Source organism: Sciurus carolinensis, chromosome 8, assembly GCF_902686445.1.
Source record: "Sciurus carolinensis chromosome 8, mSciCar1.2, whole genome shotgun sequence".
NCBI classification, from domain to species: Eukaryota; Metazoa; Chordata; class Mammalia; order Rodentia; family Sciuridae; genus Sciurus; species Sciurus carolinensis.
This window is the reverse complement of record NC_062220.1, coordinates 116297435-116322928: the sequence shown is the minus strand read 5'-3', so window position 1 is coordinate 116322928 and position 25494 is coordinate 116297435. Positions and strand designations below refer to the sequence as shown.

General features: G+C 35.7%; 1 protein-coding gene across 2 annotated transcripts in view; it reads right to left on the bottom strand.

Moving 5' to 3' along the window:
* LOC124990932 (solute carrier family 5 member 4-like) overlaps positions 1–23387 on the bottom strand; it is a 58926-nt gene extending 35539 nt beyond the window's left edge. The window contains exons 1-5 of one of the 2 annotated variants that reach the window (XM_047561482.1): positions 23226–23387; positions 22459–22530; positions 20776–20880; positions 18933–18992; positions 15814–15918 (exon numbers count right to left, since the gene is read on the bottom strand). In XM_047561482.1, coding sequence (XP_047417438.1) covers positions 15814–15918; positions 18933–18992; positions 20776–20880; positions 22459–22530; positions 23226–23360 — 477 coding nt within the window. In that variant the 5' untranslated portion in view covers positions 23361–23387. The remainder of the gene's footprint in view (positions 1–15813; positions 15919–18932; positions 18993–20775; positions 20881–22458; positions 22531–23225) is intronic. The other variant, XM_047561483.1, reaches the window with a different exon arrangement.
* Between the last annotated feature and the right edge of the window lie 2107 nt (positions 23388–25494).

The window sequence follows — 25494 nt, the reverse complement described above, 5'->3', positions numbered from 1 at the left end:
CAATCAACAGTTTACATTTAACAGACAAATATAGAATACACATTCTTCTCCACAGTACATGAATCTTTCTCTCAAAGAGACCATATATTATGCCACAAAGCAACTCTTAGCAAACACAAAAAATACAGATAAAACCCTGCATTCTATCAGATCGTAATCGAATGAAATGAGAAATCAATAATAAAATAAAAAAGAAGCTTCTATAACACCTGGAGACTAAATAATATGCTATTGAATGATGAATGGCTAGCAGAAGAAATCAGGATTTAATTAAAAAATACTTAGAGGTAAATGAGAATACCAATACAACATATCAAAATCTCTGGGACACTATGAAGGCAGTGCTAAGAAGGAAGCTTATTGTATGGAGCTCATTCATTAAAAGAACAGAAAGTCAAGGAATAAATGACCTAACATTACATGTCACAGCCCTAGAAAAAGAACAAAACAACACCAAAAGCAGTAGAAGATAGGAAATAATTAAAATCAAAGCTGAAATCAATGAAATGGGAATAAGAGAAACAATTCAAAAAACTGAAAAAACAAAAAGTTAGTTCTTTGAAAAAAATAAATAAAATTGATAAACCCTTAGCCACACTAATGAAGAGAAAGAGAGAGAAAACTCAGATTAATAAAATTTGTGATGAAAAAGGAAATATCATGACAGACACTACTGAAATACAGAAAATAATCAAAAACTATTCAAAAAAATTTTACTCCAATAAAATAGAAAATCTCAAAGACATCAACAAATTGCTAGATATACATGACCTACCCAAACTGAATCAGGACGACATATACAACTTAAATAAGTTAATTTCAAACCATGGAATAGAAGACACCATCAAAAGCCTACCAATCAAGAAAAACCCAGGACCAGATGGATTCTCAAGTTCTACAAGACCTTCAATGAAGAATTAACACCAATGCTCTTCAAATGATTCCATGAAATGAAAAAGAACGGAACCCTTCCAAACTGATTCAATGAAGCTGGAATCACCCTGATACCAAAAACAGACAAATTCATATCAAGGAAAGAAAATTCAGATCAATATCCCTGATGAACATAGATGCAAAAATTCTCCATAAAATTCTGACAAATCTTATACAAAAACATATTTAGAAGATAGTGCACCACAATCAAGTGGGTTTCATCCAAGGAATGCAAGGTTGTTTCAATATACAGAAGTCAATATATGTAATTTATCACACCAATAGACTTAAAGACAAGAATTATATAATCATCTCAGTAGATGCAGAAAAAGCATTTGTCAAAATACAGCACCTTTTCATGTTCAAAACACAAGAAAACTAGGAATAGTAGGAACATCACATTGTAAAAGCTATATATGATAAACCCAAGAACAGCATCATTCTAAACAGAGAAAAATAGAAAGCATTTCCTATAAAAACTGGAATAAGACAGGGATGCCCTCTTTCACCACTTCTATTCAACATCATCCTTAAAACTCTAGCCAGAGCAATTAGACAGAAGAAAGAAATTAAAGGGATACGAATAGGAAAAAAAGAACTCAAAAATATCACTATTTGCCAATGACGTGATTCTATATTTAGAAGATCCAAAAAAATTCCACCAGAAAATTTCTATAACTTATAAATGAATCCAGCAAAGTAGCAGGATATAAAATCAACACCCATAATCAAATGTGTTATACATCAGTGGTGAATCTACTAAAAAAGAAATTAGGAAAACTACTCCATTCATAATAATCTCAAAAAAATAAAATACTTGGGAATCAATCTAATAAAAGAGGTGAAAGAACTCTATAATGAAAACTACAAAACACTAAAGGAAGAAATTGAAGACTTTAGAAGATGGAAAGAGCTTCCAGGCTCTTGGATAAGCAGAATTAATATTGTCAAAAATTACCATATCGCCAAAAGTGCAATACAGACTTAATGCAATTTCTATTAAAATCCCAAGACATTTTTTATAGAATTAAAAGAAAAGCAGTCATGGAATTCATTTGGAAAAATAAGAGACCCAGAATAGCCAAAGCAATCCTTAGCAAGAAAAGTGAAGCAGGAGGTACCACAATATCCCCTCAATTATACTACAGAGCTGTAGTATAAAAAACAGCATGGTATTGGCACCAAATCAGACAAGAAGACCTGAACAGAACAGAATACCCAGAAACAAACACACATGAATACAATTATCTCCTACTAGACAAAGGTGCCATAAACATACATGTGAGAAAAGATAGCTTCTTCAAAAAATGATACCAGGAAAACTGGAAATCCATACAGAGCATAATGAAATTAAACCCCTATCTCTCACCCTGCACAAAATTTAACTCAAAATGGATTAAGGACCTTGGCATTAGACTAGAGACCCTGCACCTACTAGAAGAAAAAGTAGGCCCAAGACTCCATCATGTCAGCCATAGGAACTGACTTTCTCAACAAGACTACTAAAGCTCAAGAAGTAAAATCGAGAATCATTAAATGGGATGGTATCAAACTAAAAGTTTTCTCACACCAAAGAAAACAATCAAGAATGTGAATAGAGAACCTTCAAAACGGGAGAAAATTTTTATCACCTGCCCCTCAGAGAGAGCATTAATCTGCAGGATATTAAAGAACTCAAAAATCTTAACACCACAAAAACAAATAACCCAATTGATAAATGGGCAAAGGAACTGAACAGGCACTCCACAGAATAACACAAATGATCAACAAATACATAAAAAATATTCAACATCTCTATCAATTAGAGAAATGCAAATTAAAATAACACTGAGATTCTATCTCACTCCAATCAGAATGGTAACAATCTAGAATATAAGCAACAATAAATGTTGATGAGGATGTGGGGGAAAACATACACTCATACATTGCTGCTGGGACTGCAAATTGGTGCAACCACTCTGAAAAGCAGTATGGAGATTCCTCAGAAAACTTGGAATGGAATCACCTTTTGACCCAACTATCCCACTTCTCAGTTCATACCCAAAGGACTTAAAATCAGCATACAACAGTGACACAGTCACATCAATGTTTATATAAGTTCAACTCACAATAGCTAAACTATGGAACCAACTTAAGTGCCCTTCAATGGATGAATGGATGAATTCAAGAATTCAAGATGCTAACACAACAAAAGGGGAGTGCATTGGATTAGAAAAAGAGGAATGAACGGAATGGGGGGGACAAGAATAGGAAATAGAGTAGAATAAATCAGACATAATTTCCTGTTATATATAAATATGCCTGAGTGAAACTCCACATCAAGTACAACCCCAAAAATGGGATCCTAATTAGAATAAGTCATATTCCATGTATGTGCAATATGTCAAAATACACTATACATGTCAATTGTACACTGAATAAATAAATAATATTGCCAAATCAAATCCAACAATCTATCTAAAAGATCATTTGTCATTCTCAAGCAGGATTTATCTCAGGTATGGAAGTATGTTTCAAACACATGCAAATTGGTAAATGTACTACATTTTTAAAGGACAAAATCATATTATCTCACTAGATACAAAAATCACTTAATAAAATTCACCATCCCCTTATGATCATTGAAAAATCAGGTACAGGAGGTACATAGCTCAACATAATGAAGGGTATATGTAGCAAATCCACAGCCAACATCATATTGAATGTGGAAAAGCTAAAAGTCAGACGTCTAAGATCTGAAATAAGATATGGATATCAACTATCACCACTCTTATTCAAAATTGCATTATAAGTGTTATCCAGTGCAACAAGACAAGAGAAAGAAATAAAAGATATACAAATAGGGAAGGAATAAAATTATCTCTTTAGTGAATAGGATTTATTTATAGATAAACCTAACAATTCCACCAAAAAAAAAATTAGAACTGTTTAAAAAAAATCAGTTAAATTGGAGAATTCAAAATTAACATACACAAACAAGTGGCATTGTGTACACTAATAATTGTATCATGGAAAAAGAAATAATAGAACAATACATTCACAATAGATACTTCAAAGACAATAACAAAATTCTAGGAATAATTTCAACTAAAGAAGTGAATATCTACATCGTGCATAACCATAGAAACCAAAAGTTTTACCCCATTTGTATATCAAAATGCAGTCTGTAAAAATAAAAACAATAATAATTTTTAAAAAGAATTGAATAATATTTTGAATGAAAATTTCAGAATTATAATGAAATAAGCTAAGAGGACACATACACACACATGCAAATGGGGAAGACCGCTCCTTTTATTGGATTGGAAGAATTTTTGAGTGTGTGTACTACTAGGGATTGAAACCAGGAGTGCTCCATCACTGAGCTACATCCCTGGTTCTTTTAATTTTTCATTTTGTGATAGGGTCTTAAAGTTGTCCAGGCTGAACTAAAACTTGTGATTCTCCTGTCTCAGCCTCCTATGTTCCTGGGATTATAAACATGTGTTACCACATCTGGAAATTGGAAGAATTTAGATTTTTAAATGTCCATTCTCTCCAGAGATTTATAGATTCAATGCTAAGTCCATTAAAATATCAATGACATTTTTCACAGAACTAGAGAAAACGACCCTAAAACTTATAGGAAAGAACAAAAGGCCCTGAACATCCAAATAACCTCTAACAAGAACAAAGCTGAAGGTATCACACTACCTGACTTCAAAAAAACACTACAAAGCTATAGTAATCAAAACAGCATGATATTGGCATAAGAACAGATGTCTAGACCTATGAAACATAATAGTGTGCCCAGAAGCAGCCCCATTAATTTATAGACAAATGATTCTTGAGAAAGAAACTTCTGTTAATCAGTTTTTCAATGCTAGAGTCAATATAGCTGAGAAGAACAATTTCAAGGAGGAAAGATTTGTTTTGTCTTGTAGTTTCAGAGGATACACTGCATGATCAATTGGCTCCATTGCTTTGTAACTGAACTGAGGCAGAACATTTCGGTGGAAGGGTGTGGCAGAGGAAAGCTGCCCAGTTCATGGCATCTAGGAAGCAGAGAGAGAGTGTGTACAACAGAGAAGGGGCTGAAGAGAAGACAAACCTCTCCAGGGCACTCCCCAAGTGACCTACTTCTTACAACTAAATTCCACCTCTCAGTAGTCCATTCAGTCATCAATGGATTAATCCACTGATGAAGTCAGAACTCTCATGATTCAGTCTCTTCTCTAAAGCCCTACCTGTGAACACATGAGACTTGGGAGGGCAAAGTCTCCAAAAACATACATTGTCAGTGCCAAGAACATATATTAGATAAAGGGTATCTTCTTTAATAAGTGGTGCCAGAAAAGAGGATATGTACATGGTGAAGATTAAAACTTGATCTTTATCTCTTTCCCTGAACAAAAATCAACTTAAAAGTGAATACAAGACCTAAATGTAAGACCTGAAACTGAAAATACTACAAGGAAATGTAGGGGAAACACTCCAAGATATTGGCATAAGCAGTATTCTTTGTATAAGACCCCAAAATGCAAAGAAAATAAAAGCAAGAATAATCAAACAAATTATATCAAACTAAGGATCACTGTACAGAAAAGGAAATGACCAAGAGAGTAAAGAGACTATCTACAGAATGGGAAAAGCTATTTTCAAATTATGTAAGGAACTTAAAAACTCAATTACAAAAAACCCCAAATAATCTGATTAAAAATAAGAAAAGAACATGAGTGAACTCAAATGGCCACCAAATTTATAAAAAAGTATACAACATCACTAGCTATCAGGGTTCAATTGAAAACCACAATGAGATATCACCTCATCCCAGTTAAATTGGCAATAAGACAAAAAGAAATGCTACAGAGAATATGGAGAAAAAGTAACTAATGCATTGTTTGGGGTAGTACAATCACTATGGAGAATAGTATGGGGAGTCCTTAGAAAAGTAAAAATAGATCTACTATATGACCTGACCCAACTCTCCCATTTCTAAGTATACCCAAAGAATATGTGTAGGGAACATTCCTTAAGTTTATTTGACAGCAGTCAGTGACACCATGGTTTAAATAAACCTAACAGTCCAGAAGGAGAAACTGAGGAAATGGTAAAGACTCGCCATGGATTGTAGGCCTTTGCAGTTACTGAGGCTGAGCTTAGAGCTGAGGGAAAGCCTCACTCAACAGGCATCACAGCAAGCTGCGGTGTGAGTTCCCCACGCTGCCTCACCTCATGTTGTGTTCTGGAGCCTGCCCTTCCCCCAGTCCTTTGTCTCAGACTTGTTGCCGAACAGAAACACTTAGGGATACTTGGTTTGTTTACATTAGTACAACTTATAGCTTACCTATAGGTTGGTTCTGTTATGTTTTAACAAGCATCTTAACCTGATTGGATAATGTGCCTATATATGTCTTGTACAATCATAAATAAAATTAGATCTGTGCTTTCTAAGCCTGGTCTTCGATGTCTGTGTTTATTGGAAGACATTGCCGTCCTCACCCTCAGAGTGACTCCTGTTCTGAATAACTACAGAAATTATGTCCACATATCAAAAAAATACCCGCTTGCCCATGTTTATTGCTGCACTTTTCACATATAGCTAAGTATGGAATCAACATAGATGACAATCTATATAAAATGGATAAACAGGGCTGGGGTTGTGGCTCAGTGGTAGAGTGCTTGCCTAGCACATGTGAGACAGTGGGTTCAATCCTCTGCATCACATAAAAATAAATAAAATAAAGTTAAAAAGACATAGATTAAAAAAAAAGAAAGAAAAAAATGTTTTAAGAAAATGTGGCATATAAACACTATGGAATGATTCAACAATTAGAATGAATAATGTCTTATCATTTGCAAAATGGATGGAATTGGAGGAAATTGGTAAGTAAAATAAGTCAGACACAGAAAGACAAAAATTTCATGTTCTCTCTCATATAAGAATGTTTCAAAAAGTTGATCTGAATGTATAATAAATAACAACTATTAGAGTCTGGGAAACATGGTGGACAGAGAGGGGATGGGGCACAGGTATCCAAATGCAGTTAGATTGAAGCAATAAGTTCTAATGTTGTACAACAGAGGTGGTGAGTCTATTTCACAATAATCTGTTACACACACATTCAAGAATAACTCAGAGGGAGGTTCTCAAAGGCTCCAAACATAAAGTAATAAGAAGAAGATGGAAACATTAATTACCTTGATTTGATTATTATATGTCATATATATCTTGAAATATACACTGCACCTCATAAATACATAAAATTATTATGTGAAGCAAAACTTTTAAAATACTTAAAAAACTAGAAATGTTAACTAAACCGATTTTATCCTACACAATATATATGTACCAAATTATCATTCTGTATACCATACATCTGTACAATTTAAACACTAATTGATGCCAAGGACATAGCTCAGTGGCAGATTGCTTGTGAGGCACTGGATTTAAGCATCAGCACCACACACAATAAAATAATAATAATAACACTACTTGATAAAATAATAAGAAAATAAAATCTTCCACAGAAGAAAATTCCAGAACCTGTTGACTTCACTACTTAAGTCTACAAAACTTGTAAGGAAAAACTAATACTGATTCTTTATGAACTATACCAAAAAACAAACTCGAAATACCTAAGACTAAAGACCTAGACAATTACAACTGCTGGTGAGAACACAGAACGAATGGAACTCTCATGTACTACTGCAGGGAGTGTGAAAGTACAGTGATTCTGGAAATCACTGGAGAAAGGTCTTGTACACATAGACCTACTCTGCAACCCAGAAATTCCTAGGTATTTACTCAGGAGAAAATGAAACTACTTGCCTACAAATTATGCACAAATGATCCTAGAGCCTAATTCAAAACCACCTGTGTCCATTAATAAGCCTCTGAAAAATAAATGGTGGTCTAGTCATACAACAGAATACTGCTCCACACTAAAAATGAATTACTAACATATGCAACAAACAGCACATTAATCCCCAAAATTGATGCATGAGCAAAAGAAGCTGAGTACAAGAGTATATTCTATAACAATCACAAAATATGTGAAGTGCAAAATCTCATCTATAAAAATGCCTGTGACATTTTATGAATGGATAAAGAAAATGTGGTGCACATGCATAATGGAATACTATTCTGTTCTAAAAAAAAAAAAAAAAGATGCAGTTTTGTCATCTGCAACAACACAGTTGGAACTGAGATCCTTATATTAAATGAAGTAAGTCAGGCACAGAAAGACAAGCACCTATTATTTCACTGTGGGAAATCTAAAAAAAAGTTGATCTCATAGAAATGGAGATGAGAATCAAAGAATTGATATCCCATTTATGAATGAGGTTGTGTTTTCTGTAAAACTCAACAGCTTGAATTTTTCCCCTGAAAATAAAAACCGTCATTTTGATTAAACAAATTTAATCTATAGTAGCAAATTAGAAAATACTTGACCAGTTGTGGTATCTTGGGTAATTGGCTGCAAAGGATAAAAGGATACTTTCTGAGGTGATACAGGGCTCCAAATTATGTTTTAGATGATATATGTATCATGTACTTGGCAAAATGTATGTATCTGGTGAAAATTACTGTCAAAATTAAAAAACAGGGGCAGGGGTTGTGGCTCAGTGGTAGAGCACTTGCCTGGCATGCGTGAGGCACTGGGTTCGATTCTCAGTACCACATAAAAATAAATGAATAAAATAAAGATCCAACAACATCTAAAGATATATATATATATTTATATATATATAAATATATATATATATATAATTTTTTAAAAATTAAAAAACAAATACACTGGGCATTTAAGCATTATGTCTTGATTTTTGTAAAACTTATACTATTAGATTTATTTGTATTACACATGTATCCAGAAATAATAACACTGCCTTTAAGAAATGTTGATGGATTGTCTTACATTGTTATGTTTTAATATGGTTTTTTTAATTATAGCTATGTAACTTTATGGAATCTTCATAAATGTGATTAATTGCAATAAAAAATTTAGAATGAGGGAATTCTCTCACACTAATTTTATGAGACAAACATCACCTGATTCCAAAACAACACAACACAAAGGAAAATTAGAGACTAGTATCTCTGATGAGCATATAATCAAAAGTTAACTACAAAATATATAAAATTACACTACATTAAAAGGATCATGTATCATGACCAAGTAGAATTTATCCAAGAAATGCAAGAATGGTTCATTGTAAGTAAATATAACACATCACACCAAAACAATGAAGAACAAAAACATGATAATCTCAATGGGTGAAGAAAAAGTCATCAATTTTGAAAATTTATATACAAATAAGCTAGAAAATTTCAGCTATTGATATTTCTAGAGAAATATACCTTGCACAAATTGAAACATGAGGATACAGAAAACTTAAACCAATCAATAACAAGTAATAATATTGATTCAGTTACTTAAAGTCTTCCCAAAAAAGGTCTAGGACCAGATGGATTCTTAGCCAAATACTACTAGACCTTTAAAGAACTAATACCTATCTCCTCAAATTATTCCATGAAATAGAAGAGAACACTCACAAGTTCATTCTGTGAAACCAATATCACTCTAATATCAAAATCAGACAAAGACCTATCAAGGAAAGGAAACTTCAGGCCAATATTCTTGATGAACTTAGATGCAAAAATTCTTAATAAAATATTGGAAAACCACATACAAAAACACTTTAAGAAAATAGCATGCTATGATCAATTGTGTTGCAAGGTTCATTCAACATACAAAAATCAATACATGTAATTCACTACATAAATAGAATTAAGGACAAAAATCACATGATTATCTCAATACATGCAGAAAAAGTCCAGTCTCTAGTGTTTAAAACACTAGAGAAACTAAAGATATAAGGAACTTGCCTCAACATTGGAAAGACTATATATAACAAACCCAAAGCCAACATCATACTGATTAAAGAAAAACTGAAAGCATTTTCTCTAAAAACAAAAACAAGACAAGAATGCCCACTCTCACCACTCCTATTCTACACAGTTTCTCAAGGACAAACTGTAGCCAGAGCAAGAAAAGGAAATTAAATGGATACAAATCAGAAAAGTCAAGTTCTCTCTGTTTGCTGATGGCATAATCCTTTATTTAGAAGACCCAAAAAAAAAACTCTACCAGAAGCCTTCTAGAACTGATAAACAAGTTTGCAAAATAGCAGGATACAAGATCAACATATGTAATCAATTGATTTCCTATACTCCAAAAATGAATCTGCTGAAAAAGTAATTAGAGAAACTATTCCATTCACAATAACCTCACAAAAAAATGAAATACTTGGGACTCAGTCTAATGAAGGGACAGACCTCCATAATGAACACTATACAACAGTGAAGGAAGAAATTGAAGAAGACCTTAGAAGATGGAAAGACGTTCCATGTTCTTGGATAATCAGAATTAATATTATCAAAATGGTCAAACTACCAAAAGCATTATACAGGCTTAGTGAAATACCCATCAAAATACCAATGACGTTCTTCACAGAACTATAAAACAACAGTTCTAAAATTCATTTGGAAGAATAAAAAACCCAGACTAGATGAGCAATCCTGAACAAGAAGAGCAATTCTGGAGGCATCACAATACCAGACCTCTAATTATACTACAGAACTGTAGAAACAAAAACAGCACAGTATTGGTGCCAAATCCAACATGAAGACCAATAGAATGGAATAGAAGACACAGCAAATGTTTTCTCTGATATGTGGAAGCTAACCCACAATAAGAGGCAGGGAGAGATGTTCAGTGGATTTGGCAAAGGGGAATGAAGGGAAGGGGAGATAGGAAAAGGAAAGACAGTGGAATGAATCTGATGTAACTTTCCTATGTACATATGTGAAAACACCACAGTGAATCTCAGCATCATATACAATCACAAGAAATTTATTTTAAAAAAATTATGGGTAAATAGCACAAAGATCAAGAGAGAGAATGGAGCATATGGTGGGAAAACAGAAGGAAAAGCAGAGGCCCCAGGGTCCTAATTAAAATAATATATATTACATGCTTATAAAATTATATCAGAATGGATTCTATTATCATGTATAACTAAAAGAACCAATAAAATAAAACTATGTATGACTAGGGAATCAATATTGTTTTGGAAAACAAAAATCAAATAATAAAGCAAGTATTTACTACAAAAAAAAAAAAAAAAAAGAAGACACAGAGACACCAGTCAGATACTGTCAACTGATACTCAACAAAAATGCCAAAAACAGACACTGGGAAAAAGATAGCCTTTTTAACAAATAGTGATGGAAAACTGAATATCGATATGTAGAAGAATGAAACTTGACCCCTTTCACCCTGTACGAAAGTCAACTCAAAGGGCTGGGGTTCTGGCTCTGTGGTAAAGCACTTGCCTAGAATGAGTAAGGCACTGGGTTCAATTCTCAGCACCACACATAAATAAATGAATAAAATAAAGGTCTATCAACATCTAAAGAATAAATTTAAAAAATTAATCCAAAGTGGATCAAAGACCTGGAATTAGGCAAGATACTGCAACTTCTAGAAAAAAATATGAGCTCAACTCTGCAGGATATTGGTTCAGGCACTGACTTTCTTGACAAGACTCCTAAAGCACAAGAAATAAAACCAAGAATCAGAAAATAGAATGTCATCAAATTAAAAAATTTCTGCACAGCAAAGGAAACAGAGCATGAAGAGAGAGCCTGCAGAATGGGAGAAGATTTTTTTCCACCCAATATACAAAGAATTCAAAAAACTTAAAACAAAAAAGAGAAAAGAAAAAGAAAGAAATGCAATTAATATATGGCCAAAAGAACTATACAGGCACTTCTCCAAAGAAGAAACACAAATGACTAATAAATTATGAACAAAATTCAACATGTCTAATAATCAGGGAAATGCAAATCAAAACTACATGAATGGGATCCTAATAGTCATACTCCATGTATGTATAATGTGTCAAAATACACTCTACTGTCATGTATATCTAAAAAGAACAAATTTTTTAAAGGTTTGGAAATTTTAAAATAAATAAATAATACCCACACGAAGATTTTCTCTCCAGTCAGAATGGCAATTATCAAGAACACAAATAATAAAAATATTGGTGAAGATGCAGGGAAAAGGGTACACTCACATATTGTTGGTGGGACTACAAATTAATGAAACCATATTGAAAAGCAGTAGTCCCAAAAAGCTAGGAATGGAAGCACCATGTGACCTGGCTGTTCCACTTCTTTGTATATACCCAAAGGATTTAAATCAGCATACTGTAAGAATGCAGCCACCTCAATGTTTATAGCAGCACAAATCACAATACCCAAACTATGGAACTAGCCTAGGTGCCCTTCAACAGATGAATTAATTTTTTAAAATGTGGTATATATATACAATGGAGTTTTACTCAGCCTTAAAGAAGAATGAAATGGTTGCATTTTACAGTAAATAGATGAAACTGGAGAACATCATGCTAAGTGAAAGAAGCCAGACTCAGAAAGTCAAGGGTCACATGTTTCTCTGATATGCATGAGCTAGACAAAATTAAGGAGGAAAAAGAACAAGGGGGTGCAGGATTCCCAATAAAACAGAAGAGAGATCAGTGGAGTAGAGGAAGGGGATTTATGGGGAGACAGGAGTGATGGGAAAAGGGAAGAAAGGTGGAATGAATCTGACCTAACTTTCCTACGTATATGTCTGAATATACCATGGTGAATTTTACCTTCATGTTTATCCATAATGCACTAATTTAAACAACTATAAATACATAAATTAAGGATTACTAGAGTTCAGAAAAAGGAACAGAGAGAAAGAATAGGGAGGAAAAGGGGAAGTACTTGGGACTGAATTATATTCCATGTATCTTAAATTATGTCAAAATGAACACTAATACTATGTATAACTTAAATGAATAAATAAAACATCAAAAATAAGAAAAGCCAACAGTAAAAAAAAACATGGATTTATTTAATATGTGTTTTAGATAGATTGGAAGCCCAACTAATGAAATGAAGACGTAACTATGCAGAATTGAATACATGAAGTAGAGTAATAAATTGTGAGAATGTGAGATGGCAAACAGTCTCGGGCTGGATAGGAAACTAGGTGGAGAAGTGACTGTGAAGATAAGTTAGTTTAACAAGGTTTGTAAATCTGTCCTTGAAAATAAGACTAATGCTTTTCTTCTGATACAGGGAAGATCGCATTCACAAGAATGATCTTGCACCTGCTGTTTTCACATGCCTTTAAGTCAAAATAGTCAATATACCAGAGCCACATGTTTTGAGATAGGATCTTCTTAATTCCTTTACATCATTCTCAGTAACAAAATATTTTAAACTTTTCTTTAGACTCAGAACCAAAGATGACTACCATCAACTTTGTAACCAAAATTATTCTAGGTCGGCACAGTGGCAACTTGAACAGTTAGAACAATCTCAGCAACTCCAGAGGCTGAGACAGGAGGGTTGCCACTTCAAAGCCAGCCTCAACAACTTGGTGAGTCCCAGTCTCAAAAGAAAATTCCCACTGTATTTCTCTAAAAGAATATCAATGTTCTTTAGTAAACACAAGCTGAAATACTTAGGAATTAAAGAACTGTATGCCTAAACCTTATTCTCAACTTATGGTATTGGAGGGTGAGAATAAATGAATAAGGTGACCTCTTTTTCAATGTGAAGAGCGGTGAACTCTGAAAACTGCCTCCTCCTAAGTCCTCATGGTGATGTGTTTAATAATTAACCAGTATAGAATCTGTTATCAGAGGATAAAATACACAAATCATATCTAAGATTAATCATTATTAATATTACTTAAAACATAATCTTGCAGGCAAGAATGAACTCCTATTGTGGTTTCTTTCCAGCTGACCACAGACCTTGCTCAGTAAAACACACATGTGGGTGAGCACATGTACACACACACACACACACACACACACACACGAATTCCCTGCACCACACACAGCATTCTATTCCTCCTCCATCACCAGGAACCCTCCACTCTAGGAGGTGTGTCCCCTATGCTGCTGTCATTCTGCCTCAATACCTGTTGCTGCTCTTTAGACCCACAAAGAAGTACATGTGACAGAAGAAAACTGAAAGACTAGTAACACAACTTAATTATGGAGCAAGCACCAAGCCCCTGACACCCATGGGCTCCTCTGCTTCCCTCTGCTTCCTCTAACTGCTTTGTTCTGTAGACTTTATTTAAATGGCCCCTCTATAAGATGACTTTCAATTCCATCCATCAAGGACCATGCCCTTTTCTGAATGTGAACATGTCTCCTATACTCATCCACACACTCTTCTTCAACTTGTATTTCTTTATATTACATGTATTATCATGAGACTAAATATTTTGTGTATTGAATCCTTATCTCCTTAGCTATGTGATAAACTCACATGGCTCAGGAATCTTTGTTACCCTAACACTGAATTCAATAATATGTAATAAGTACTAGGAAATGTTCACATTTCACTAGTAAAATAAATGGCACCTAATCTAAGATTTTTATTGCAACATTGGCCTAGCTTGATGGAAGAGTAATAGTGAGAGGCAGCATTTTCTCTCCTGAATACTGGGATGCCAATCTGAATTGTAAACATAATGAGATTATCTCCTTAGTCATTGATACATGAGGAGCAAATGAATTATTCTTTGTTTTTTATTTATTTTTTAATGTATTGGTTCTTTTCTTTGTTTTTACAAGTGCTACTGAATCTTCAAATCCCTCTCTTCTATTTTTCTAAGAATACATAAAAGGAATGTAACTTAAAAAAAAAAAGTCTTAAATTCTTTAAACATTTATTAGTGGCACCAGTTTTACAGTGGTGATCTTAGATAAAAATAGGAAAAATTTTTAAATATTTTTCTTCTGGTTCATGAGTGTGATAGTCACACATGAGACTGAAAATGGAAATGTAAATCTGAACTGGCTCTGAGAAGAATAAGAAGGTTATTGTCAATAAAATAAAAGTCAAAATGGTCAAAGACAAAGCAAAAATCCCTTTGGAAGCCTTAGTGCCTTACTGACAGGGATAAGTTGCTCACAAACATGGTAGCAAAAACTGGAAGTGGAAAAACTGGTACTTCTTAATACCCCACAGACCTGGATAGATCCCAGAGTGGCCAGTCTGTGCCTTGGCATGAAAACATTCATGGAACTGAAGAATTTTTAACTAATTTGAGTCAGTTTCCTACCACTGCGCTCACTCAGTCCTTGCTTTTTTTCCAAATATGCTGAACTGCAGTTTCCCAAGAATGCTGTGCTAAGCTTTCACCCTTCCCCCTTTTATTATAAAAGCCTCATTTCTGTTTCATCTCAATAAAACATTTGTTCAGGGGCTGGGGATGTGGCTCAGAGCACTTGCCTAGCATGTGGGAGGCACTGGGTTTGATTCTCAGCCTTGCATACAAACAAATAAAATAAAGGTCCATTGAAACTAAAACAAATATTTTAAAATAAATAATAAAACATTTTTTCACATTCCAAATTGAACTTGTGTCTTTGATTGCCATTTAACTTCATTTGTGATATTTGATTCAAATCATACAGTAAAAAATGCAAGAGACAAGAAACGCCCTCTTCTTTGCTAAATAGCAGTGTTGAATGGGACATTTGTACTTTCTCTGTAAATTTTATTCATATTTCTCTTGAGAGGGTATGTTTACACTTTGGAGACATTCGTGATTCAAAACTCTACTACTCTATGAGACAGGGTCTCTGATTCTCCCCCTTTTCCTCATTAATTCTTTGTAGAGAGATCTAAGGGAATTGGGTCCACTCCATAAAACAATATCAAAAGTTGATACATCCCACTCTCTGATCTCAGTACTCTGGCCCCATCAGACAAACTATTGAGGCAAAAATTCCCAGAGGCAATGAACTCACAGAGATTTTCACAGCCACACAGATAAGGAGCGACAAGGCGGAGAGGTAGATCTGGAGTCGCTTCCCTCCAAATCGCTTCTTGAGATATTCTGGCATGGTCATCACCTACAGAGACAGACATCAGCAGGAATTCATCTTCAGACCTATTGCATTCAGATTGGCCAACGCTCATTAAGCACCTATGGACAGTTAAATACTGTACAGCATGTCTTGGAAATATAGAGGTGAGAAAGGCACAGTTCCTTGGTAAGATGGCAAAGCTAGAATGAACACAGACACTGGAAGTAGATCATATTGGGTGATCCTCACAGCCCCACCATTTTCCAGATCTTATGATCTTTGACAAATGACAATATTTTTGAATCTCTATTTTCTCATCTGTAAAGTGAAGATTTAATTAAGTACCTACAAGAACACCAAATGCCTGTAGACACTCAACAAATACTTTTTTATTTTACCAATAGATTTGCAATTGATTAAAAACAATATTACTTGCAAATAATGAACAATAATGATTATATAATGCACTAATAAATGAAATAATTGAAAATTTACACTTGGGCATTTATTTTAAAAGATGATATAATTATAGAAAATACCATAAAATTTCTACTTAGAGAAATACTTGTGGTTTTCATTATTGAAGTACAAGATTAAATACGCAATCTTTTATCACATCAGTGGTATCACCTAAAAGTAGAATATATAATTAAAAGGGATGCAGGGCTGAAACCCTGACCAAAGAAAGAGTGAAGAAAAAGTGTGTAAAATGTATGCATGTGTGTAACAACTGCTCGCTTAAGATATTAGCATGGATAAAAGAGAGTCAGGTACTGTGTATCTGGCAATGGGGAAAAGGGCTCAGGAGTATTTCAAAAATCTTCAAAGCTGCCCCTTCTATCACAGGCCCAGAAGTTTAGGAGGACAGAATGCTTTAGGGATTGGACCTGGTGTCATCTCCATGGGTTTGCTGCCCAGGGCCACCTCAGTAATCTGCTCCACACAACTCACTACATTGCTTTACTGCCATATCAGTGGCTTAATTAGGACCAAGCACAGCTCATGCTGCCACTACAAAGGAAGCAAGCATTGGGCTTTGGTGGCAATCATCTAATTCTGCAGGCATGAAGAATACAAGAACTATAGAATAGGGACTGGGGAGATAGCTCAGTTGGTAGAGTGATTGCCTCGCAAGCACAAGGCCCTGGGTTCAATCACCAGCACCAGAAAAAAAAAAAAAAACTATAGAGTAATGGGGAAAGATTTCAAAGGAAAGCTTGGGAAGCTGGGAAGAGGTCAGCCACAAGGATGGAGCCACCAGTCTAATGACTAATGGAGCGCTGGGTGGAACCACAACCAGTACCCTAGAAATGTAGAGAGAACCGCAAAATGCAATGTCAGTCTAGAAATGCTGGAGGAACTTGACTCCAATCCCTAAGAGTCACCTCATGGAAAACAGAACCTAGCCAAGTCACAGCAGCAGAGCTATCCAAGGACCTGAGGTCAATTTAGAGGTTAAGGATTTAATTTTTGACCTGCTGGGTTTCTGTGTCAATCAGACCTGTGAGTTCTTTCCTTTGGTCAGTCTCTATCCTTTGGAATTTGAATGCTATTTTATCCCAATCCCACCATTGTATCTCAGAAGTAAAAAAACTATTTTATTTTACAAGCTCACACTGAAAGGAGTTTGCCTCAAGTCTCAGATGGGACGTTCGACTTGTACTTTTGAAATGATGCTTCATTGGGGCTATTCCTATGGAATGAATGTATTTCACATTGTAAGACAGTCAAGAACTTTGAGGGTTAGGGAGCAAATGCTGTGGTGTGGTTATGATTTGTCACTCAAAGGTTCATGTGCTAGAAATTTTGTCCCTAGGGTGGTAGTGTTAAAGTGATCAAATCTTTAAGAGGTGGAAACTAGTGGCTAGCAAATATGTTATGGGAGTTCCACTCTCATGAATGGATCAGTGGGTTAATCCTCATGAATGGATTGGGTTACTTCTTAAGAGAGTGAGTTGTTACAAAGCAAGGCCACCCCACATGCTTAGCCCCTTCTGCTTGCAACCATTTCCTTTTCTGACACCTTCAAAAGATGCAATCACCATGCTCTTGAACCCTAAGAATTGTTAGCTAAATAAACCTCTTTTCTTTATAAAGCACCTAGCCTGAGGAATTTTGTTAAAGCAACACAAAATGAAACAAGGCAGAAACCTAAAGGTACAAAACTCAACAATTTCCAAAGAGAACTAACTCATTGTTCTTTTTGTCATCCATTACATGACTTCCCTCTGAAAAATACCTGCTCCATTAATGGTGTCCTCATGCATTCAAGTTATTCACTTTCAATTCTCAGAATTGCTCTTATGCTTCTCTGTATACTACCTTTGCATAACTCTTATCTGCAGTCACACCTGTCACCCCTACCTGCAAAGCAGTTCCCCTTCCTTTCTGCTTCCTTCCTCAGCCTCTGAAGCAGGTTGTAAACATTTTCCTTTTGTGGATCCCCTCCTCAATTTTATTGTCAACTCAGTTGTCCTTAGTTGTATGCATGGAAATTCCTAAAACATTAATTCAATCATGACCCTTGAATTCCTGAAACCTACATTGCCCATTTCTTGGAAAACACAGGGCACAGTTTTTAAGCCTACAATACCTATCCTTTCACAATGGAACTCCACCTTCACCTATAAACTGATCTCCATCTCTCACCACCCTCCCCCTTACACTCTCTATTTTACACTCACCTACAAATACTCCAGGCTTAGGAATTTTTAGCTTCCATGAATTGTTTTCTCTGACTATCCATTACCTCATTTTTCTATCTACAGATATTACCCTTCTGAGAAGCTTTCCTTAAAGCACATGGGTGGCCCCAACTTCAGGGTTCCTGTACCAGGCTGACTTCTACCATGATGGTCATTGTGCAGGGCCACTAAGATTCCTCACCTGGTTGCAGTTGCATTCTACACTGGGAGTCCTTCTAGGCAAAGAATTTGGTTTTTGTCACGTGGATGTTCTTAAGAGTACTCAACTCATGATTGAAATGAAACAATGAATAGATAAAAGAATGTCTGGAGATACACCTGAGAGATTTACCTTGAACACCTGAGGATACTCACCCCTCCCTTGATGTAGATGGGGACAAAGATCCACCCTAGAACCAACACCATAAACATGGCCTGCAAGAAACAAAGTGTAAAGTTAAAGAGGCTTGGCTTGTGGGACTTATTGTTTCATGACCTCTGAATCTGAAAAAAAAAGTTTGCTTAGAACCTGTCCCATTCAAATAATTATGATCCTCAGACAACTGTGGGTTCCTTTCCTGTGTCTGTTTGACTCAGAAGTCGCTTTTCTGGGACTTAGGATGTGAAGATGGATAGTTTTAAAAAAATAAAAAATAAGAGCTCTGAGTCTAGATTGACTACTAGAAGATCATTCAATTTTTGTCAAAAGTCCTTATTCTTGCCAGAATTATTTACTGAATGACAAAGCAACAAGAAAGAAATTTAGAGATAGAAGAATATTCCTGGTGCTCCTGACATCTTGAGTGTATGTTTGTATATATCATAATATACTAATAACAATATATTAAAGCATCATATTCAATGTGTACAAAGAGGTTTTAATATATAATTTATTCCACTCTTACAAAGAGGGAAGGCAAGTGTGATAAGCAGTTATTCCTATCTTATTGCAAACTGAGAATCATAGAGATTAGTAATGCTTAAGGTCACAGACTAAAAATGGAACAGCTGAGTTATCTGCAGTGTGATAATCACACCCAGCTGGACCATACATCATTCTGAATAGGACTCCAGAGGCAGAGTCCAAAGCACTATCGACACAAAATTCTGTCCACAAAGCATATCGGTTACATAATGGAGTCCTTGATATTACTAAAGTAATATTAGGGGCAGCATTTCAATAAGAGAAGAGCAAAGGCATTTGTGATGACTCAAGGTCACTTTCTGAGGTCATCAAGGGATGGTCTATTTAAACTCTCAATAGAATATAATTTTCTTCAACACAAGCATCTTTCTCTGGCCAATGCACATGCACATGAACATATAAACACAAAAAAGGCTTAAAGAACAAGAACAACAAAAACAAACTCAGGCTACCCAGGAACTATTTATGGCACATTTACCACATACCCAGCCATGGGATAGATGTAGGGTGGTATGACTAGAAGAGAGGACATTGTCCTTGTCTTTAGAGAACTTAGGGTCTGACTAAGTGCAGTACCCATGGCTCTTACCCGTGCAGTGACAACAGAACCTTTAGCAACTCAATCACAAAGTCTTGAGATTCTGCCTATTATCTCTCAAATCATTTGCCTCTCACTCCAACCATTACTGCCTCCATCTGGCCCCACTTGGACAATTTGTGCTCATCCTTCTGGCATCCATGCCAGGAAGCTCCCCTGATATGTGCAAGTGCTACCCATTCCCTATAATGGATGCGCCCCAATGAGATCCCTCAATACACTGTCAATTCTTCTCTCCCAACACTTTCTACACTTAGTGAGTGCATGCCTGTTTCTTCAACTGGAATGTAAGCTTTACAAAAGGAATCATTGCTTTTACAATTTCTTGTTCCTTGCATCCAGCTCAGGGCTTCACACAAAGTGTCCAGAAAAGAGAAATAGAAGTAGAGGGAAATTGTGGTGGCCCAGCGAAAGAAGGGATCCAATCATATAGAAATGACACATGTTGTGGGAATAGCTGCTTGACAAAAACCTCAGAGGTGAGTAATAATGTGACTGGAATTCCCTTGGCATAATGGGATTATAGAGGTACTGAAAGTTAAATAAAAGCTGGATTAGGGAGAGGAAAATTAAATTTTATTTAACCAAAGAGGGATACATTTTCTACAGACTCCCCAAAAACCTGGGATTTGGGTTTGAATAAAATATCTTGATATGGGTGTGATTTAAAGAAAAAATCCAACAATGTCACTTACATTCCATTCATCTGCCACAACAGCAATTCCCGAAGCTGCTGCTGACCCAGCCAGGCCCACAAAGTGTCCACTGCCGATGTTACTGGCAAAGAGAGAGGCACCCATCTGGAAGGCAAGAGAAAAGACTAGAGTTCAGATGAAAAGATCGAACTCAGACTTCTTCAAAACTGAGAGCTGTTGACATGTTTCTGTCACTACTCTTTAGAGTAAGGGTTGGCAATCTATATTCCATGGACACCATTTCTTTGTGATACCCATAAAGTAAAAAGTGTTTTTCATTTTTGAATAGTTGAAATAGTTACAAATAAAAAATATTTTCTGAAAATTGGAATATGAAATTCAAGTTCCAGTGCTCATCTGCAATTGTATGAGAACACAGTCATGCTTATTGGTTTACACATTTCCCACGGGTGTTTTTTGCTACAATGGCAGAGTTACATGAAATAGATTATATAGCTCATAAATAAGAAAATACTTAAAACCAGGTCTTTTTTAAAAGAGATTTTTACTCATGCCTTAAGTGATCATTAATCTATCTATTTAAAAGCTCTGAGTTGAGCATGTCCTTGAATAAGAACTGCCAGACTTCCTGCCATTTCTTGCCCCTTGAATCAGCAACAAGAACCCCAAAGTTGATTAGAAGGGAATTCCTCTCTATCCTTCTAGCACACATCCTCATTTTTATTCATCTCACTTTCCTTGGATTTATCTGTTCTTCTTCTCAAGATTGACAGATGAAGAGAAATCCTCTGAATGAGCATAGATTAACAGCAGTTATGACCAAATAGAATGTGTGTTCCCAACTTTTCAGAGCTCTGTAAAATCACTTCTTCTATTCAGATATTTGGGACCAGAGAAGTGATTGAACTGACTTATGATTATGAAATTGATTGAGCTTTGAATGTTTCACAAAACAATAATAAGAAGGCAATGTCTGATTGGACATCCCAAATAAAAACTGATTTTCAGCTTATAACTGGTCTGTTTCATTAACCCTGGCCAGGTTATTTCCCAATCTCCATTTCCTCTGATACTATTAACATGAGTTAGCATATCTGTGAAAAATAATTTACTGAGCACTCACTTATAATCAGTTCTGACGCTCTCCAAGTTCATAGGGAAAGATATAGTCTTTGCTGAAATGGAAATCTGACTTGGGGGGGCCACATTAAAACCCAGAAGGAACACCCACTGGTCAAGAGTCAAAGAGGCATCTCCATTGGCACCATCACAGGGAACACAATCCACTATCAATAAGTGCATAGACAATAAGAAGTAGGCATTCAGGGCAAGAGAAGACTGAGTTGGGAGCAAGTTGGACATTGACAGGAGAGCAGAGAGGAAAGGCTCATTCACACAAGAACAGCATCATTAGCTTAGGATTGGGAGCAATGTAGGAATGTGTGGAGAGAGTAAGAATGCAAGGCAGAAGATTATTTATGAAGATCAGGGGAAAAGCACTTGAGATAAAACTGAATTGGGGGCTCTTAAATTCCAGACTAAACCTATTCACATAAATGGTGACACCACCTTTCTCCGGAATTATAGGGCACAACCCTGAGGCCAGAGATCTAAGAAAACAGCCAAACCACATCAGAAGTGACCAATATTACACTGTTTTCTTTATTCAATCTTAAACACAACTATAGGAAATTCATCTCCACAAAACTCTGACCCACTTACCGGAAACCAGGTCATATCTCGACCAGCCAGGAAGAAGCCTCCAACAGTGCCTCGGTTGGTCTTCAGCATCGCCTGAACAGAAAAGAAGACATATGAAGGTAAGAGAAATTGCAGAGGCACAAAAGACCCCGGAGACCCCTCTTCTGGTCAGGGTTCTGACATTGATGTTTTCAGACTGCTGCAGAGAAAAACAGTTTGCTGGAAACTGTATTAAAACAAAAACAAAAATTTTGAAGGACTTCAAAAGTATAGGTTCTTAAAAAGTTAGAACTACTATGACTTTAATAATGCATATTTCTCAACTCTGTCTTAGCTGCTCTGTTTAATTTCATGTATGAAAGCAATGTGAGGTATTCTTCCAACTTTTAAAGAAAATTTGCAGCCTTAATCTCATTCCTAAAATGAAAGCATAAACATATATGAATTAAGTGTCCAACTCTCTAAGCCAGGAAGTGAAAAATATCAAATAATTGTGATATAATAAAAATAACATCTTCGTTCATTATGCTATATGCTAAGCAGAGTAAGTCTGAAATGACAAGTGCTGACTGTTCAAACTATAGAGTTGATAGGAGAAAATAATTTATTCAGTAAAAGCATTATTTATGTCACACATCACATGCAAGAAGAATGATTCAAATAGAAAGAAAATGACATTATGAAAACTGTCCATATTATCTCAGTTTCTCATGTCGTACCTCTCCCTCCCTGAGACATTTTCCCCCAACTCTGGTGCCCAACCTGAAGCCCATTGGAATCCCACATACCCACAGCCCAACAGCCATCACCACAATGAAATAGACAACAATGACAGAAATATCCGCAGCATTTTGGATGCGCCCTGACAATGCAGGCACTTCTGGGGTTTCAGCCGTGGTGGTGGGGCTTAATGTGTTGGCCATGGCGACAGGTGGTTCTGTCCCTATCCCAAGGATGGCTCCTTTCTTTATGTAAGCACTGAGTTAATGATCAGCCTCAGCAGGTGGAGCAAGATATCAGAGTCAGTTCCTGGGCATGGGGACCTTTAAACCTCTCAGGCTCTGAGACCATGGTCCTGTAGTGATCAGTGCTAGCCTAGGAAGACTGTGTAAAAGAGGGGTGAGGAGCCAGAAATGGGGTAAGAATTGGAAGTGGAGAGTAGGGTGTTCATTGAGGGGAAAGACAAGATATTTAAGGAAATTTTACTAGTTCAAGTGACAACCAGGGAGAGCTACAAAGAACCAAGAAGGAGAGAAGTAGGAAGGGGAAAGGGCCAGAGAGGCATTAGGAGGGATAGAGGTGATAATTTCTTAGAGAACAGATTATGACCAAAATATTTTATCCCTTGAAAGTGAAACTATTTATGCATTTCATGGGTTCCAAAGCCCCATATTTCTCTGGAACAGGTACATACACTGATTGCTTTCACCTGACACATCAGGACACTAACAGCTCCCCTTAAGATTGTAAGCGTCCCAGTCAAATAAGGAAAAGTCGATCACCCTGAAAACTTAGATAGGGCTGTTACTATGTTTATCTTGTATTCTCTGGCAAGTAGTGAGGGTGAGCCCCTTTGTGTGTTTATAAATGTGATTGAATTTTCTCCAGAAACTTGGCAATTCATATTCCTTTGGTATTTTCTTATTGCATGTTTAATTTATCTTTCAAATTATGATTGATCTATACACATTCTTTCAATGACTTGAGTATTAACCACTTGTCTATTTTATATTGAAAAAACTTCGTAGTATTTCTTTTATTTGTTTTTTTAATTTTATTATTTTTATTTTTACAGACTGCATTTTGATTCACTTTACACAATTGGGGTACATCTTTTCGTTTCTATGATTGTGCACAATGTAGATTCATATCATTCATGTAATCATGCAAGTACACAAAGTAATGATGTCTGTCTCATTCCACCATTTTTTATACCCCTGCCCCCTCCTCCATCTCATTTCCCACTATGTAATCTAAAATTCCTTCATTCTTCTCTCACCCCTCACTCCCCACCCCCATGATATATCATCATCCACTTATCAGGGAAAATGTTTGGCCTTTGGTTTTTTGGGATTGGCTTATTTTACTTAGCTTGATATTCTCCAATTCCACCCATTTAGCTCCAAATGCCATATTATTCTTCTTTATGGCTGAATAATATTCTATTGTGAATATATCCCATAGTTTCTTTATCCATTCATCTGTTGAAGGGCATCTAGGTTGGTTCCACAATCCAGTATTGTGAATTGAGCTGCTATAAACATTGATGTGACTGTGTTACTGTAGTGCACTAATTTTAAGTATTTTGGGTATAAACTAAGGACTAGACAAAGGAGCCAAAAGCATACAATGGAGAAAAGGTAACCTGTTCAAAAAATGGTGCTGGGAAAACTGGAAATCCATATGCGGTAAAATTAAATTAAACCTCTATTTCTCACAAAACTCAATTCAAAATGCATCAAGGACTTAGGAATTAGACCAGAGAACTTACACCAAATAGAAGACAAAGTAGGCCTGAATCCTCATCATGTTGGCTTAGGATCAGACTACCTTAACAAGACTGCCAAAGCACAAGAAATCAAAGCAAGAATCAATAAATGAGATGGACTCAAACTGAAAAACTTTTCCTCTGCAAAGGATACAATCAAGAATGTGAAGAGAGAGCCTACAAAGTGGGAGGAAATCTTTTCCACATGCACTTCGAATAGAGCACTAATCTCCAAAATTTATAAAGAACTTACAAAACTTTACACCAAAAATACAAAGAACCTAATCAATAAATGGGCCAAAGAACTGGACAGAGACTTTACAGAAGAAGATATACAGGTGATTAATAAATATATGAAAAAGTGTTCAACATCTCTAGTAATTAGAGAAATGCAAATTAAAACAACTGTAAGATTTCATCTTAGTCCAATGGCTATTATCAAGAACACAAACAATAATAGATGTTGGTGTGGATGTGGGGAAAAAGGCACACTTTTACATTGCTCATGGAGTTGCAAATTGGTTCAGCACTTCTGGAAAGCAGTGTGCAGATTCCTAAGAAAACTTGGA